The 18,921-nt window shown below is 40.9% G+C and overlaps 1 protein-coding gene and 1 long non-coding RNA gene across 7 annotated transcripts in view; one reads left to right on the top strand and one right to left on the bottom strand.

Annotated features, from left to right (window-relative positions):
• Positions 1-18,921, top strand: part of nfixb (nuclear factor I/Xb) — a 185,348-nt gene that overhangs the window by 2,645 nt on the left and 163,782 nt on the right. For 2 of the 6 annotated variants that reach the window (XM_029726775.1, XM_029726784.1), the window contains exon 2: positions 5,768-5,851. The exons of 1 other annotated variant lie outside the window; for it this stretch is intronic. In XM_029726775.1, the coding sequence (XP_029582635.1) occupies positions 5,768-5,851 (84 nt within the window). Of the gene's footprint in view, positions 1-5,767; positions 5,852-10,035; positions 10,231-14,479; positions 14,516-18,921 lie in introns of those variants that run through there. 3 more of the 6 variants (XM_029726774.1, XM_029726776.1, XM_029726779.1) reach the window with 3 other exon arrangements.
• On the bottom strand, positions 10,401-10,984 carry LOC115170580 (uncharacterized). The gene is made up of 2 exons (XR_003871059.1): positions 10,573-10,984; positions 10,401-10,476 (listed from the first exon to the last, which is right to left on the bottom strand). It is a non-coding gene; the product is annotated as an uncharacterized LOC115170580 (long non-coding RNA).

Genomic DNA, 18,921 nt, shown 5'->3' with positions numbered 1-18,921 from the left:
CCCTGTTCATTGAGTCCTTCACTTATCGAATATATTGTAGTTTAGGACTACATAAATATATGCATATATTAAAGAATAACATATGCTTTATATGCTTCACAAATGAATGTATGCTCTCTTTTCTAAGTATTCTATAATGCCATTCCCTCTATTGACTTCAGGCACTAAAAGTTGGCTTTTTTGGAGTGCTCCATGGTCTGGCCCAGGGTCAGGATGTGTGTGATTGGTATGAGGAGGAGTACTGTGTCATAATCTCGAGGAGCTGTGTAAATTGTTAGGTAATTGTATATCCCACTCTGTAGATGTTGATGTGTATGTACAGAGGGAGCAGCTCACCACAAGATGATCAAACAGGCGCTTTCCAGGCCATATGTTTTCTGCAGCTCTTGGCTGTCGCTGCCAGTGATGTCATCTCTCCCGGTGTATATGGGTCCTCGTTCGCCCTTTTGTGATCTGTGGTGTAGAGGCTACCATATCCTTATTGGCGTTGCAATCCAGAGGAATGCTAGGGTATGTCTTTGTTAAATAAACCCTTGGGAGGTGGTGATGGCATGCATATGTGTCATATTAACCCCTGGTTGTGATCCTATAAAGGGTGCAGAGAGTTGTCTCTCAGTTCTGATCTGAGGTCAGTTTCTCATTTCATCTTTATAGGTTTGGTGTCATGTAAGGTCATCTTAGATTAGCAGTTAGGGTAGACTTAAATCAAATCCCATTTTATTGGTGACATACTGTACACGTGTTTAGCAGATGTTATGTGGGTGTATGTGCTAGTGGAGCCATAACCTATGAGGACTATGTACATTTTGAGCCATCTTGATTCTTCACAATGAGGCCCCTTGTTTTAGAATGCCAGTCTCAGCCCTTAAAGGCATCTTGCAGTGCCCACTGCAGAGAGAAGAAGATGTCCACATCACACCCATTTTTACATTTTAGTCATTTAGTAGATATTCTTATCCAGAGCAACTTACAGGAGCAATTAGGGTTAAGTGCCTTGCTCAAGGGCACAACAACAGATTATTCACCTATTTTTCACCTAGTCATTTTAGGGATTCAAATCAGCGACCTTTTGGTTACTGGCCCAACGCTCTTAACTGCTAGTCAACCTGCTAGGCTACCTCACTAACCCGCTCTCTTGGGCACATATTACATGTGCATTATAATGTATTTTTAGCGTCAGACCAAATTTAAATGACTGTGAACAGGTCATCTAAATGGTATTCAAAATACTGCCTCAAATGTTTGATATAGTCCAGACTCAACCATAGTGCTATGACCAATGCAGACTGCACACCAACGCTTAATGAGTCATTTTATTCCATTTAGTTTGGAACTGTTTTACAGTGTCTTCTGTCCTCCTAGTTTCATTTGAAAGAATGTCCCAACAATAGATGTCTTTGCCTGCTCTCCAGTTGAGGGTCTCTAATGAAGAATTAGAGCCAACACCAGTATTCATTCAACTGAGCTCACAGGATATTTATCAGTCGAGTTGTATTTGCATATTTAATTTTTCAACGTTTCTTCTGTATTTAGAACCAGGTTGAGCAAACATAATAAACTTGCATCAAATACATTATCCACACCTCAGACTTAAAATGGAATGCAAGAGAAAGAACCAAAGGCAAACCTCAAACAGACCTACAACAATAAGCAATCTCCAATCCTACACACACCCTTCTAATTATTATCCCCCCTCTCTTACCCCTCACCTCCTGAGATGCAGGTGTAAAATATCACATTTTTCCAGAATGTTTCCCTGAGGGGGCTCTGGCGTGGACTCACACAACGCACATTTCTCCTTTCATATTTCTCCCCCACATGTTTTAACAAACAACTTCCCCCTCCCTGTCCTCTATTTGATCTGCACAGGTTTGTTAGCTTGTTAGCGAGTATACAATGAAGCCCCATGCAGCCACTGAGTGGGACTGGGAGGATATCAGTGATGCTGTAGAAAACTAAGTGGCACTATTGATGACAATGTCCAGTGGGGATGAGGAGTGATAACGATGATGATCACTGTCTGATCAATAATGGAGATGACTGTTCTTATGGATTGTTGTGAGGCCAGAAAGACTGGTTTGGAAATTAGTACGGGAAGTCAGGTGCTTTTATATTGTGTGTGTGTGTGTGTGAGTCTGTGTGAGTGTGTGTGAGAGAGAGAGAGAGAGACAGACAGACAGACAGACAGACAGACAGACAGACAGACAGACAGACAGACAGACAGAGAGAGAGAGAGAGAGAGAAAGTGTATATGTTTTAATTTATCCTGTGCCATGAAAAAATGCCAAGTGGGGCAACCCCCATACATACAACACTTATCTCCCTCACTAGCTTTAAGCACCAGCTGTCAGAGCAGCTCACAGATTACTGCACCTGTACATAGTCCATCTATAATTTAGCCCAAACAACTACCTCTTCCCCTACTGTATTTATTTATGTTGCTCTTTTGCACCCCATTATTTATATTTCTACTTTGCACTTTCTTCCACTGCAAATCTACCTTTCCAGTGTTTTACTTGCTATATTGTATGTACTTTGCCACCATGGCCTTTTTTTGCCTTTACCTCCCTTATCTCACCTCATTTACTCACATTGTATATAGACGTATTTTTTCTACTGTATTATTGACTGTATGTTTGTTTTACTCCATGTGTAACTCTGTGTTGTTGTATGTGTCGAACTGCTTTGCTTTATCTTGGCCAGGTTGCAATTGTAAATGAGAACTTGTTCTCAACTTGCCTACCTGGTTAAATAAAGGTGAAATAAAAAATAAATGGAGTGAATAAATACAGTCAGGTCCATAATTATTGGCACCCTTGATCAAGATGAGCAAAAATGACTGTATAAAATAAATAATACAAATACTGAGCAATATTGTATGCTCAAAAAAAAGGGAAAATATATTATTATATACTAATACAATTGCTCAGAGAAAGATATTTTTTTTAACAAGTTATTTTTTTTAAAATCTGAAAAAGATAGGGATCAAAATGATTGGATCCCCTGTTTTCAATACTCTAGAACCCTTCCCCTGTTTTCAGTACTCTAGAACACCCTTCCCCTGCGAGGATAGCCACACTGAGCCTTTTTCTAAAAAGTTTTATGAGATGGAGAACACGTTGGGAGGGATCTTAGACCATTCCTCCATACAGAATCTTTCCAGATCCTTGATATCTTTCGTCTGCTCTTATGGACTGCCCTCTTCAATTCAAACCACAGATTTCCAATGGGGTTCAAGTCCAAACACTGAGATGGCCATTGTAATATCATGTCATCTGACCATAGAACCGGTTCTAATCCGAGTGCCAATGGCGTTTATCAATCTCCAGGCGGTGCTACCCACTGGGCAAAAACTGGTTGAATCAACGTTGTTTCCACGTCATTTAAACAAAATAATTATATGTGATGAGTTGAATCAATGTGGAAAACTGATTGGATTTGCAAAAAGTCATCAACGTAAGGGAATTTCATATTTTTTCCTATAATTTTGAATTTTTTTATTACTAAATATCTTTCTTTGTGTAATTAGTATAAAATAATAGAATTTCCACATTTTTTGACGATGCAATATAGCTCAGGGTGCCAATAATTATGGACCTGACTGTATATCATTTTGATGAGAGACACTGTGTGTCTGCGGCATGGAAAATGAAGCATTTCTGCCTTTGTTTTAGTTGCTGGTCAAACCCACACAGTTAAATTGAGCATTCACTGTTCACCAAACATGGGAATGTTAAGAAATCAAATCTCAATCAATTGCATTTGATGAACATTTGAATTCTGTAAAACAGCCCATCTAGGTCACTCAATCACAGACATCAAATCATTTTTTGTAGCTTTTTAAGTGTTAATTAAGTGAGGCCTTGATACTATTTTCGCTCAAGGCTGGCCATATGGATCAGGCATATGTTACATATATATAGAAAAAGGGTGGCATATATAATTGACAACATGCTCCATAAAAACAGAGAGAAAAGGGAAAAAGGGGCCAGTGCTACAGGGAGCTACATCAAACAATCAGTGCCGCCTCAAACAAATGATGCCCCTTTTCAAGTGTGAAGGCAATCCATGCAGCAGAGAGGTTTTACTCTGCTATCCCTTCATCCTTCCATCCATCCCTTCCTCCCTCCTTTCAGCAAACCACTGGTCAACCCAACCGCTTTTAGTACTGTAACACCCTCAGGCCTGAGAATAAGCCCCTTTCTCTGATGAAGCCTACCTGGTTAATTAAATAAAGGTGAAATAAATAAAAAAATAAAAAGAGAACGGTATCATTATCACAGAAATAGCCAATATGTGGCAAGCAGGACTACTACTGTAAATGCCTTTGTTAGGACGATATGCCTATGTCCATTAGGAGAGTAAAGGACATACTACAGATGAACCTTGGTCTTTAACAACCTTTGAAGAGCTGAGAAAGAGCATTTCTTGTAATGGAACAACTCTTTTATGGTTTCACTCTGTTCTCCTCCATATATATTAATGATGGCCGGTACGAACATGGTTGTTGAAGCCCAACGTCATGAATCGTCTAATTTGATTTTCGGTTGTTTGGGATGACTTGCACTCACATTTCTTATTCGGAAATCTAACTTGAAGAGTAAACATACAAAAGTAAGCAATGGATTTGCATTAAATGATTAGTTTATACAGCGTACACAAACACACCAACACATATACACACACACAGGCACAGATGCCCCTTCAGTGTTAAAAGGGAAAGGGAAAAGACAAGAGTGCTAACCTCTCATTGGGTGGGATATGAATAGCCTGTGTTTCTAGCCGCAGCTTGGTTAGACAAAGTCTGGGACTTATTATAGTGTTGTGTGTTTATGCATGTGTCTGTGTGTGTAAGTATTCCTTCAAGTATTGTTCCTGTGTTTTCTCTCTGTGTGTGTGTGTTAATATCTGTTTTTAGTGTATATAGTGTATGTTTACCAGGTACAAGTTAAGAGTAGCATGCATTCAGAGTTGGCTTCGAACAGTGTTTGTTCCTGTTTTGTGAAACTTGAGAAATCAGGATTTACGGTTCTGGAAAATAGGATTTTTCCCCAGCTCTCCATATCAAGGTTTCCTCCCAGCTATGTTGTCTGGGCTGGCCTGCCTCAATTGACGGCAGAATTGGAATGGATACTCATTCAGCGCTCAAGGCCCAGCTGGTGTGTTCCACAGCATACAAATGAACTGTGCTGAATGGAAACAACACTTAGAAAAATACCTTTGCTGCATCGATCAGTGAATGTATGCCCCGTGTGAATGTTTTGTGCTGAATCAGTCACCGCTGTGGGAGAAGTCACCTGGTGACAACCAGGGACAGGAAATGCCATTGTGTCAGTGTGTATTGTGTGGTGTGATCCAAAAGCAGCTGAAACGGTCTGGTCTCCATTCTGGTGCTAGCACCGGAGTTCAGGCCTGCATCATATATGAGTTGGCTAGTGCACATTATGAATCATGCTTTGTGTGGGAGTATAAGAGGGGTAGGGATTCTCCTTTAGAGATTCTGTACAGGATGCTGATATTGCTTGACTAAACTGTAATTGGCACATAATTTCTGACCAATAATAATAACAATAGTAATAATTATAATTATAAGAACAATAATAATAATAATAAATAAATCATAAATACATAATAGCAATAATATTACAATAACGTTATTATTTTTCTAATTAAAATGATGTTGTGTTGTGTGCTGTATTTGTTAAGGAGTTGTTTGAAGGATGGTAAATGCATTGATACTATGAATGATTGTTGTGTTACGTTTCAGGCCACCGAAACCTTTCTGGTGAATGAAGACCCCTCCAGAGGTCCTGGGATGCCTGAATGCTTTGTAGTATCAGATTCCTACAGGGTATGCATTATTATTGTTATTATTATGATTATTTAATGTGTTATTTGAGTCATTAGTCATTATTCTGACTGATGGTCTGCTTTCATGCTCTTGGTAATTGCACCACAATCATAATGTCACTCACAGCTCCCTCTCCTCAGCTGCAAACCATTACAATCATTATTTCCACACACACTTTAAGAAAAAGGCCTTGCAACTCCGCCGAAGCACCCTTCCCTCGTGGGAAAGAAAATTATAACGATAATGTGCAGCATGCAGAGTTGTATAAAATGAAAAAAGGACCAAAAAAACTAGAAAACTATACACAGTTGAAAAAAACATGCAGCTTTAAAAATTCCACCCAGCGAGCGCATTGGATTTACAGCGATCGGCATGAAATGAAATGGCAATAAAAAGAGAATTGCGGGATGGAGGGAGTGGGAGTCTGTGGATGACTGAATATGTGATTGTTAATGAGGTGGGAGCCAGTTTTCTACTCTTTGTTTCCAGCTAAAGCCTTTTGCCAAGTTCTAGAGAATCTGGGTTGCTACAGTGTATTGTGTGTCCCGGGGTACAGAAATGAGCCATAATGGGAGGTAATTGAGTATCATGGTTGGTGGAGAAGTTGGAGAGGGGAGAAGCATTAATATGACCATATTAGATATCAGGGCCAGTGAGTTCAAGGCCATCCAGAGAAGGGTATCTGTACTCACCTCCTCATAGAGAGGTTAGGCCCCACACATCGCATGGCTACCATCACACATCACCACTCCAGCTACCTCAGAATCCTCTGTCTGTCCATTTGGTCTTCATATATGAGGGAGTAATTGGTTGGCAATCCTAATCTTAGAGCACAAACTTTGAACCCTGTGAATTCTGTGCTTAACTTATATTTGAGTTGTTCCATAGATTCTGTGTGTTCGTGGTATACAAAACAACCCTTGCAGATGCTGCTGCTACAGTACTTCATTATAACAGCAAATCCATGATTGACTTTACCACAATGAGTGTTGTAGCACAGCAAATATGTATATTCCAGCGTGTGAAAAGGAGAGCCACAGACTCAACAACCATAGCATATGGCTCTACCATGTGTTACTTAATGAGCGATTTACTCCCATAGACCACTAAATGTGGGGCACATTTAAGGAGCGATGCTGGATGAGTGTTTGCGTGTGTTGCAGTCAACTCAACTCTATAAAGGAGGAACAAACAGTTTTTGATCCCCTTCGAACCCACTCTCTGTAACCTTTCACTTTTGTGGTCCTGTGTGCTTTTTATGACTTCAGAGACAGAGAGACAGAGAGAGAAAGATAGAGAGAGAGAGAAAGATAGAGAGAGAGAGAAAGATAGAGAGAGAGAACTTCCATGAATACACTGAGTTAGACAGAGACTACAACTTGGGAACAGGATTCATTCCACCTGCTGTTACACAACTGCCCAAATTATGTGTATGTTTGTCAATCTGAAAGTTAGTGCTTATCAGAATTTATTTTGGTATATAATTTTCAAAATATCAAGGTAACGTTTGTCATTTCAGTCATTTCATATTCACTGATGGAATCAACCGGTATGGAATGCTGTGAGCATGACCTTGTGTGGTGAGAAGGGGAGGTTACAGTTATGTGGTCTGCACAACCCCCTGACCACAGACTTTCCCCTCCCTCCTTCCCTCTCTGTCGCTCTCTATATCTCTCACTCCCTCCGTTCCTCCCTCTCTGTCTCTCTCTATATCTCTCACTCCCTCCGTCCCTCCCTCTCTGTCTCTCTCTATATCTCTCACCCCCTCCGTCCCTCCCTCTCTGTCTCAATCTATATCTCTCACTCCCTCCGTCCCTCCCTCTCTGTCTCTCTCTATATCTCTCACCCCCTCCGTCCCTCCCTCTCTGTCTCAATCTATATCTCTCACTCCCTCCGTCCCTCCCTCTCTGTCTCTCTCTATATCTCTCACTCCCTCCGTTCCTCCCTCTCTGTCTCAATCTATATCTCTCACTCCCTCCGTCCCTCCCTCTCTGTCTCTCTCTATATCTCTCACTCCCTCCGTCCCTCCCTCTCTGTCTCTCTCTATATCTCTCACCCCCTCCGTCCCTCCCTCTCTGTCTCAATCTATATCTCTCACTCCCTCCGTCCCTCCCTCTCTGTCTCTCTCTATATCTCTCACCCCCTCCGTCCCTCCCTCTCTGTTTCTCTCTATATCTCTCACCCCCTCCGTCCCTCCCTCTGTCTCAATCTATATCCCTCCCTCTCTCCGTCCCTCCCTCTCTGTCTCTCTCTATATCTCTCACCCCCTCCGTCCCTCCCTCTCTGTCTCAATCTATATCCCTCCCTCTGTCTCTCTCTATAGCTCTCTATATCCCTCCCTCTGTCTCTCTCTATATCTCTCTATATCCCTCCCTCTGTCTCTCTCTATATCCCTCCGTCTCTCCCTCTCTGTTTCTCTCTATATCCCTCCCCCCCTCTCTCCCTCCCTCCCTCCCTCCCTCCCTGTCTCTCTCTATATCTCTCACTCCCTCCGTCCCTCCCTGTCTCTCTCTATATCTCTCCATCCCTCCCTCAGTCTTTGGCTCCCCTGGTTGTGTGCAGTATAATTGGCCACACAGAGCCCAGATCTCTTTGTTTCTCCTGCAGAGGCTTGCGGTGTAATTGCACAAGCGGTAGGCCTCATAAATCTGAGGGACTCCAGTTGTCAGATCAAAATTTCAGCTCCACAATGACTTTACCTCCACCAAACACTATACCACACTTAGGACCTGGTCCAAAACTCGTTTTATTACTTTGTGAAAAGCGTGCGCGTGTGTGTGTGTGTGTGTGTGTGTGTGTAATGTAAACATATGTTTCCCATGCCAATAGAGCCCTTTGAATTTATTTTAATTGAGAGAGAGAGATTTTGTCTGTGAGAGGGTACATGCCTCTGTAAATTGTTCTCAGTATGACCAATATTCTGTGTTTTCTAATACTCATCCCCTTCCTTGGGACACTATCTTGTTTTGGTAGCAAACAGTATGTTCTTATCCAGCAGTCCTCAGGTTGGGCTGTTTTTCATTTTCAAGTCAACTTCATTGTAGTAAATGTTCCAAGCCAGACCAACAGTGTGGCTCTGCTGTTTCAACTGCAGTCGCTGTTACAGCTTTCAGTCTGGATCTGATGTCTGATAGTGTTCTATACACTCTGCAATTAAATGTCTTACTTGTGCATCGGCCTGGGCTGGAAGTGTGCTTGTGCATCGGCCTGGGCTGGAAGTGTGCTTGTGCATCGACCTGGGCTGGAAGTGTGCTTGTGCATCGACCTGGGCTGGAGGTGTGCACTGAAATTCAGTCAAGATGCTGAAAGTGCATTTGTATCAGAGGGCAGAAACCAATAGAAGTAACACAAAATGTGCAGAACACTGACAAATATTTTTTACATTTGTTTCACAAACTAATTTATGCAGAGGCAGTGTAACTGTAGTATAATAACACTGTCATACTATTGTAGGTAAACACATTCATTTACATAGCTAGAGTAAAATGTACATGGGTCTAGATAAAATGAATCCAAACCAAGACCCCAGTTTCGTTCTATTCCAATCTCATTAAATATTTCGTCTACCTTCTCGTTTCTCAGATGGAAAACAAATGACATTTCCAATATTTTAAGTCAATCTCTTAATATCAAGTCATTATTTATCAACATTATATGTCTTTATTGTCGGCCATAGGCCCCATATGAAGCATCACCTTTGACCTTACAGCAATATTGCATCGACTTTACTAACTGGTAGGCCTAATAAGCCTATAATAATATTTCATAGAAAACACATCAAAACAAAATCACATCGTAGCTATAGCAAATGTTTAGCTCATTGCAAAATACAATGCTCAGACTGGTGGACCTTCTGTAAAGCATTTTACCTTCTCGTTTAGGATATAGGCTACTCTACACGTCGTATTGATAAAACGCTGGATATTATTCATTTAACCCTCGTAATAACATATTTGTTAGCCTAAAGAAAAAGAGCGGTGTTTTGTCATTATTCATGGTTACTGAGTATGAGCTGAAACGACCGGATTAAGCAGAAGTTTGCCACCGCGTGATTTACGAAATTGAGAGATTCATGTTAATGATATTATGTTGTATAGCAAACACCGTCGCCCCTGATCAATCCCCCCAAAAAAATATCAGTGCGCACGACAGGAGAATCCGTGGAAGAGGGTGGGAGACAAAACTTTTTTTCCCCAAAAGTTTGTGTAAGCTTTCACTTTCAGCCTTCTAGGCGGGGTTACAGTACAGCATGGAGTGAGCGAAACAGGACGGCGAGCGATTGCAATGCAGCACTACAGCGAACTTCCATCCAACTTAAATAAGCTCTCCAATTTTCATTTCTAAAAATAACCATGTACTCCCCGTACTGCTTGACACAGGTAAATGCCATTATTTCATTGTTATTGCTTAGTATACAGTCGGTGTTGCGGGTTGGATTAGTGCTCCCACCATTTGCAACTATGTAATAGTTGAATTTGAGCTTATTTGTTACTCTCTGTTCCTTTCTGATAGTATTTACCTTGTATCTCTGACACGTTTTCTTCTTAGATGGCATTTCTTCGCAGGGCTTTCTTGTGCGTTTCATTACACATGGTTTTGTAGAGAAAATGGCGCTCCTCCCGAATCTATTTAATATAAAAGGAGGGGAGAAGTGGAGGAGGAGAAAGGAGTGAGTGCAGAAAACAGGACTTGAAGTTTAGTGTTACATGTGATGGTCTTACATTGACATTTTCCAAAATGTTGATCTCGCAAACGCTTGGCAGTGAGAGAGGCTACATGTGGAAGCGTGGCCGTCAAAAAGCTTTATCCGCTAACGGTTGAATCTGTGACAGTCGAGGACTTTAGGTCGGTGTGTGCTGCCGCCAGTTCTACAGTAGCCTACACTCAACCGTGCTCGATTCGGATTAATTTAACGTACGTATTTAGTGAAAGTAAATGGTCGGGAATATAATGTATAGACTATTTTACGCACGAGTATCTCACTGCATATATGCGCCATAAGGATTATTTTCAAGGTTCTGGTCATGCCCAGTTGATATTAACTTATTTTAGTGACTCTGGTCCACTGTACCTAGCACACATACTGTATTTAATCTGCTATTATAAACTCTTGACCATTTATGTTCATAGTAAAACAACCATCCCACAATTTACAGCCAATAAATATTCCATAACTTTGAATAAGAAACCTACCTCTAATGTTTTACTCTGTGCTGCTTTTCCCTAAATGTATAACCTACTTTCAACTATACAGTGCATGTCCAGACCCTAACACCTGGTATATTTGGTATACATACACCATACATTGTAAAGGTCACTCATATTCAATAGGGAATTACTCTGATACTTCCACATGCAATATTCCACATTTCTGAGGACAGTTGGGCAGATAAGAATAGCTTATGAGTTGAACAGCTTATTGGCACTAATTGGTAATTGATAAGGTCCTACCCAAATAAAATGTACTTTTTGTAAAGCAATATAGAATCTCTTGCTATATAATATAACTAAATCAATTATTGTTCAATATGCTCATTAATGGTCAAATCTGTTTTGATATATTGTATTTGTTAAAACTGGAAAGTTGATCAGGTAACAGTTTCAGAATCTACATGATCTTTTTTTAAATCAAGAATTCAAGACAAGTTTTTTGGGAAAATGTATATAAAGCTTCTCTTTTTCTATTTTATGAAAGGATAGTCTATTTGTCCTTGAGGATAGAGAGTATTAACAAGTATTATAGTGCCTGTTGTAACTTTTGCAGAGTTATGGTCAATGGATTGTAACAAAAAAGTGCATTGCGCAGTCATAAGATAACTTAAACAGTTAGTTATTTAGTTTATGGATGTATTTACTTTGATAAAATCATGTGTATTAGTAATCGTCCTATAACTTCTCTGTCAAATGAACAGTGATTTAAGGTCAGGCTCGATCCTAAAGTGGCCAAATGCCACACATCATTGCTTAACTTCTTTTGACTCACCAAGAACCCTAAATATATGAGGTTCAGTAACTATTCATTTATGACTTATGTGCAATATCATTACTCTTGGAACTGGAATTTTCCTTAGTTTGGCAAAGTAACTTGGAGGGAAGCACCAGAGAAAGCTCTGCTTGAAGTTGTACTGTCAACAGTATATGTTCACAGATAAATGTGACATACAACAGGGGGTTTTGAGCCCACTGACTGAAATATTTAACATATTTTAGCAATATAAATCCACATAATATAAACCTACAAAGTTCCTTGGCCTAAACTGAATCGTGAGGCACCCATCATTTAACTCTGCATCAATATATTCCTGCTTCTGCAAAAACATTTTAGTGGTCTGCTTTTCTTCTTTCTATGCATTTTAGTGTAGATTTCTTGTTAGTTTATGGGTCCAAAATAGAATGGTTGTTGATATTATCTGCAATTCTATGACTCTCCTAACCAGTGGCATAACTGTTGGAAATCTATTCCTATAAAGCAAACTTGTTTATCCCTTGGTTTCACTGGACAGTAGACTGCCAAGGTCTGTGTGATGTGTAATTCATTCCTGATTTTACAGTGTTTTATTAAAACAATTTTACTGACTCCTGTTACAGAAGCAGAGAGGGTGTTTTTCTCAGTATCGGGCACGGCCAGTAGTCTGCTTCCATTTAAAACTGTAGAATGATCATATGTTGTTCTCTGTTCTACTCCCTGATTGACAGAAGCAAGACAAAGCTTATTTGAATACTTTTTTAGAAGTGGATATCTATTGGAAGAGAGTGTCTTGTACTTTTTTAGGCCATACGGGTCTAAATGAAATGCAACTGTGAAAGAAAATAGGCCCACATATTTAGAAATGGTGGAATGGGACTTTATCAGATGCACAGAGAGGAATCTCTATATAGGCTCAAACTTTTCTCTCCAACAGTTTAGCATTGATATTTTGGTAGGCCTATACACATATAGCTTCATTTGCTAATGCATATTTATTTACAGGGTTTCTGGAATTGATAAATGTTGTAATTATTTTACTAAAGCGGTTATACGGCAGTATGAAAAGAAAATGAAGCTTGCATAGAGCCAGAGATGTTTTTGTCCGTTAATTAAAATGAATTGGCAACAGAACTGACTGCACATTCCGCACGTGCTGCACATATGCAGAAGAAGGCCTATAGGCTAAATCATTTGGACTGGATAAACTATAGAAATATATTATTTAAAGCTATACATTGACTGTATAGAGTTTGGTATGTTCATGCATTTTAGGGAGATATTCAATAGGAGAACAGCTTTGTGCATAGCACTCGTCCAGCGTGCGTGGAGCTTGCGCCTCTCTGCCCAGCCCAATCCTCCTGTATTCCCTTCACTTCTGATGTGACTCTTGTCAGATGTAGACTCACATTTTTGTTTATTTAATTAAGGTTAATAATTAAAAAACGAGTTTGGACCTCGGATATGGCAACACAATATAAACAATCGAATAAATTATTAACAGTGGTAAAAGCCTTTCTGGAGAGTGGCGAGATGGATGGGGTGTAATAAGTGGCGGTTCTAGACCATTTCAACTGGGGGGGGCAAGCTGGGGCCAGTTGTACTGTTAGAGGGGCCAGTTACATTAATAACGGATGTAAAAAAAGAACGATAGCAAAAATGAGTTTTTCATACTCCACATTTAGGGGGGCCACAAGGGGGTCCAAAATTGTTGTCACAGGGGCACTGCCCCCCCCCCCCTTCAGAACCGCTAGTGGGTGTAATAGAGGCAAATGATGGAAAGCATTCAGAGGTCCGGATAGACTTTATTCGTGTGTTGTTTTTAGTAAGCATATATGTTTTATGATGTTATAAACATTCCAATGTAAGCCCATACCAAAGTTATCTACAGTAGGTATGGAAATAGACTATACTAAATTCACCGTGTTGTGTGGCTGGCTGATATAGGCTATTGACTGAGTTATTAGACACCATTATCGGAATAGCGTTGCCTTTTCCAGTCTTGCACCACTACACTCTTAGAAAAAAAAGGTGCTATCTAGAACCTAAAAGGGTTATTCGGCTGTCGAGAACCCTTCAGGTTCCAGGTACAACCCCCTTGAGATGCATTTAGAACCCTTTCCACAGAGGATTCTACATGGAACCCAAAATAGTTTTACCTGGAACCAAAAAATATTATCCTATGGGGACACCCGAATAACCCTTTTGGGAACTCTTTTTTTGTGGGGCTTTTTCATTTATGTCATAGGTACGAATAATCAAACCAGATTAGATCAGTAAAGCAGAATTCAACACTTTTCTTCTCTACACAGTGGAGTATCCGTGATATTGAAAAATAACAAAAGACATTGTTATTGTTGTTGTTGTTGTTATAGTCATTATTAGGCATAGACTATTATTTGGCTATAACACGGAAGCTTGGCTTGTTCCCATAAAGCCACCAGGTCATAACCATTGTCTTTTCGCATTTGCCTAAGCCACTTTATGCTAATGATTTTGTTTATGCTCACAAGTTTATACAATAAATGAAATGTGATCACCCTATACTATTCTTACTCGTACGACATTTTAACATCCTCTTCTCTTTGCTCTCCTGCTCGCGGGACGGTGACCCCTGCGCGGGAATGCTTTTCACACCTCTTAACACCCTCGCGACACTAAAGTATTGCACTACTCACCTTCTAAACAATCCATTAGTGGTAAGTGTTGCCCTATTATTTATTTTAAGGCATATATATTCTAATGTGTGTTATATACATTTTATTAGGTATTGTTACCATATGTTGTTGTAGCCCATATTACTTTTTTTTTTAATACTAAAATGTAAAAAACGTTCGTTTAACTTAACCATTCATCTTATTGAAAGGAAGCATAATTTGCTAAATGTATTTCCCACACGTTCGGAAGGCCCAAAAATATATTGGCCCGTTTTTTTTAGACAACTCAGTGCTTGTCAATCACTTTTGCTCTCGGCCTAAAGTCCTACTAAGTTGTTTAAAAAGCTTAACATACATAAACCAAAAGTTAACTGCGGAGAAAGAACAAGATGGCTATTTAATACAGTTTTGTTTTGGGCCTAATTTCTGCAGTTTGTAGCCCGTAGCACCGATTGGCAGAAAGTAGCCTACTAGCCGTCTATTCAAGCAGATTGGCCTAATGTTTAGCAAAAGTAAGTCACATAATTTCATGATGTCATCTAAAATTTGGAAACTTGTTGCCTTGAAAATGTATCTTGCTTTTCCCATTTTCATGCAATTAACCCTTAAGTGGCAAACCCAAAATGTTTTACCATTAACCCATTATTTGCATGCATATTTGAGACAGAAAGACTAAACATATATTTGTAGAATTTGAAATAATTTAGTCCTAAGGAACATATTTCTTGTTGCAAGTCATCTTTGTATTGCAGATCATTAAATAATTCACCTTTGTCTTAATTACCTGCATGCCTACATCTGCCCTAAATGATCCTAAATTATGTTAGGCCTAAGTGAGTATGTATTACTGTGTGTTGCTGCATGAAGATAGACCAATATCATCTATGTCATTATCAGTTGTTATCAGGCATGGTGTTTTGAATAAAAACATATTCCACTGAAACCTCCATGTAGACATTTTGTGAGGTGGCCTCCCAAACTCTCCTCACCCAACCCCCCCATCCTCTCCTCTCCCCTCCTCCACTCCCTCCTACTCTCCTCACCCGTCTCCTTCCAACCTCTCCTCACCCCTCCCCTCCTCTAACCTCTCCTCACCCCTCCTCTCCCCCCTCCTCCTGTCCTCTCCCCTCTCTCTCCCCAGGCCTGGAAAATGAGTTGGAACAGCTGTTCAGGGGATTAAAATCTGATGGAACTACAGTCTGAATAAACAGAAATGTTGGATTTTTTGAAGTAAAGATACACACTCATACAAACAGCCCCATGCACTCCCCAACCACACACACACACACACACACACACACACACACACACACACACACACACACACACACACACACACACACACACACACACACACACACACACACACACACAGACACACACAGACACACACACACACACACACACACACACACACACACACACACACACACACACACACACACACACACGAACAAACACACACAAACACACCAGAACCTTCCGTCCTACGTCCGAATGCGATTAGGCCGCTGTGTGGTTATCACTGGATTAGCCTATGTTACAGGATCCACATTTTTTAGGCTGAATGGCAATGATGTTTTATACAGATTTTTAAGAGGCACTCGGACAGCACTGACTGTGGTTAATCTATTGAGCAAAAACAAATACCCAAAGTGTAGTGCTCCAAAACACAGAATTTCAGTGGGAAGAAAATTTGGCTTTCATGCCTTTTATAGAATTTCTATGGCGGACATATTGAATTATAATATTACTGTGCTTGAGTTCAGTTGTGCGGAGAGCAAGCCCCCTGCCCTGCAGTAAAGCCAATCAGAATGATGCAATGAATGTATGTAGTCTGATAGTGCTTTTCTGATTGGTGTGGAATATATCCTTTGGAGTGAGCCAGTAGAAAAATAACTCCTGTGTTCCAGACAGCCCAAGTCAGTAATGAATTTAATGGACATGTGAACTTTATTATGTTCTCCTCCTCTATCCCTAGTTGAAGGTTGGAGTTACGGTGAAACCGGAGTCCCCCAATGGCCTTGTAGGTGTCTCGTGGCAGCGGGTGGCTCTTTTCCCATCATGTAATGGGGACACCGGCAGGCCACAATGCCAGACGCTCACAAGGACACTGTGTTCCCTTTACTTATTCATTCCTACCAGGCAACCACCACCACCACCGGTGGCCTCAAGTCTCCTTTGGTGGTTGGTTGGTGGTTGGTGGAGTTGGCAAATTCAAACAGCCATAAACAATGAGGTGGCAAAGCCCTGGTCTCTGTAATCACAGATATGGGCTGGCTGGTGGCTGGTGCTGTTATCTAATCCTCAGGGAGGAGGTACTGTGTCCTGGACCTAGAGATGCCCCGACTTGTTAACATTTAATGAACATATCAAGAATATTTAAAGGACATTTCAAGGTTTTGTTGATAAATGTTTTTGGAACATTTTCCATCAGACTTTGTAAGTCCATGATGGGGGCACTGTTGTATCTCCAAAAAATGTCTGTCTATTTTATGTAGAATTCAGTACACTGTGTGATGGGGAAGACAAAGACTGGATGAATTGGATGTATTTTGGCAAGAGGGAATATAGATTTGAATTAAGTACCATGTAGTTTTTATCTCAAGCTGCATGCAGAAAAGCCCAAACCAACTGAGTCTCATTCAGTATCTGCACAGCTGTCCTAGCATCCGTGGAGAATGGATTCCTATTGCTATTGCCATGGGAGTCTCCAGCCAAGAAGAATAGGAGGATATCCAGTGTGTGTGCAGAGAGAGTGGTGTGTGTGTGTGTGTGTGTGCGCGCGTGCATGCGCCGCACTGCCGTCTCCACCCTCCTGCCTTTCCCTTCGCTCATGTCACCCCTGGCATGGATTATGCTTTGGCAGAACCCTGGCAATGCCTTTAGCCCCAGTGCGGTTCCGTGGTCGCTGATATGTTGTGCTGTTGCCATGGCTACAGAACGCACACACACACACACACACACACACACACACACACACACACACACACAAGCACAAATGACATAATTGAGCTAGAATATACATAGGCACACACAAATACTTCTGTACAATATGGGAGAGAGAAGGGGCTCAAGTGAAAATGTGGCTTTCCCATACAAATCAACAGAGGGAAGGAGGGAAGGATCCCAGCTCTGTCGGAGCTGTGGGCAATAAGGCAGCTGCATGGGATGGACTGACACGTTGGTACAGCATGTGCTTTCCATGATTAGTCATGAATCTAAAGAGTGGAGCACCTATTATCACCTATTATCTAGTATTTAGACCACTGACTGTCTGACAACTAGTTTGTCTGGGAGTGAGAAGATATGGTGAGGATGGTGGTATTTGTGTAAGAGAGGGTGTGGCAGCTTGGGTTTGCAGAGATAGGCATGCCATGGTGTGGTAGCTAGAACGCGTTATTGTTTTAACAGTTGAAAAGGTCTACAGTATGTTGTTTTTATTTCTTTTGCCATTTATTTCTCACCATCCAACATTCTCTCTCTTCTCTACCCATCCCCTGTGGAGTGTTAGTGTGGGGGGAGATGATAAGTCCTAGTGTTTTTGCCTGATGGGCCCAATCTCAGAGGGCATCGGTGAGATATGCAGACCTCACCCACCAACACTCTGTCACACCACTAGGTTTGTAGTGGGGTGTAATGGCAGTGTTTGAATTGCAAAGTGGCACACAATTCAGAATTGAGGGGATTGTATGGAGCTTAACAACACTGAGGGAGTCTGTTCTAGACGGAAATGTAGACTCCTGTGTCCCAAGTCTATCAGTAGTAGTGTTGTAATTGATTTATAAGTGATTTATAAAAGCAGTTGGATGTGCTTTTAATATCAAATACCTCAAAATGTTTTGGGTTTGTTTGTCTCATATGGAGCATAAACTTCACATCAAGTGTGTGATTGGTAATATGAGAAAGAGCATGAAGATCCATTGTTTTGGCATGTCACAGGTCAGCAGCAGAGAGCTGCTGCTGCTCATTGACACCCCACTGAAGGTCACTACAGTAGGGGCCTGTTGTTTGTAATGGAGGTGGGGACAGCAGTCTGGTCTCTGACCTCAACTCCCACTGATCTAAATATATAGACCCCTCATTACATTGCTGCTGGATTCATCTGTATGAAATCTGAGATCTTTCTACCCCTCTGCCTCCCTCGCTCTCTCTCCCTACCAGACACAAACACACTCATAACCAAGCATGCACAAGCTCACACAAATATGGCACAATCTTACCTCTGAATCGGTAATATCTCCACATCTATTTTAACACACCCATCCAAAACACACACGTACAGTATGTGAGTGAAAACAGACACACGTACATGCACATTCAAACTCTCTCAGGCTTTATGCATTATGCATTAATGGACACATACACCGGCAAACACACACGCTCAAACACTTCCCACACCTGCACACACTTAAGCATGAGGCGCAGGTGTGCATTCTTGACTCTCC

This window comes from Salmo trutta, chromosome 32, assembly GCF_901001165.1.
Source record: "Salmo trutta chromosome 32, fSalTru1.1, whole genome shotgun sequence".
Classification (NCBI taxonomy): Eukaryota; Metazoa; Chordata; class Actinopteri; order Salmoniformes; family Salmonidae; genus Salmo; species Salmo trutta.
This window is presented reverse-complemented; position numbering and strand designations above follow the sequence as displayed.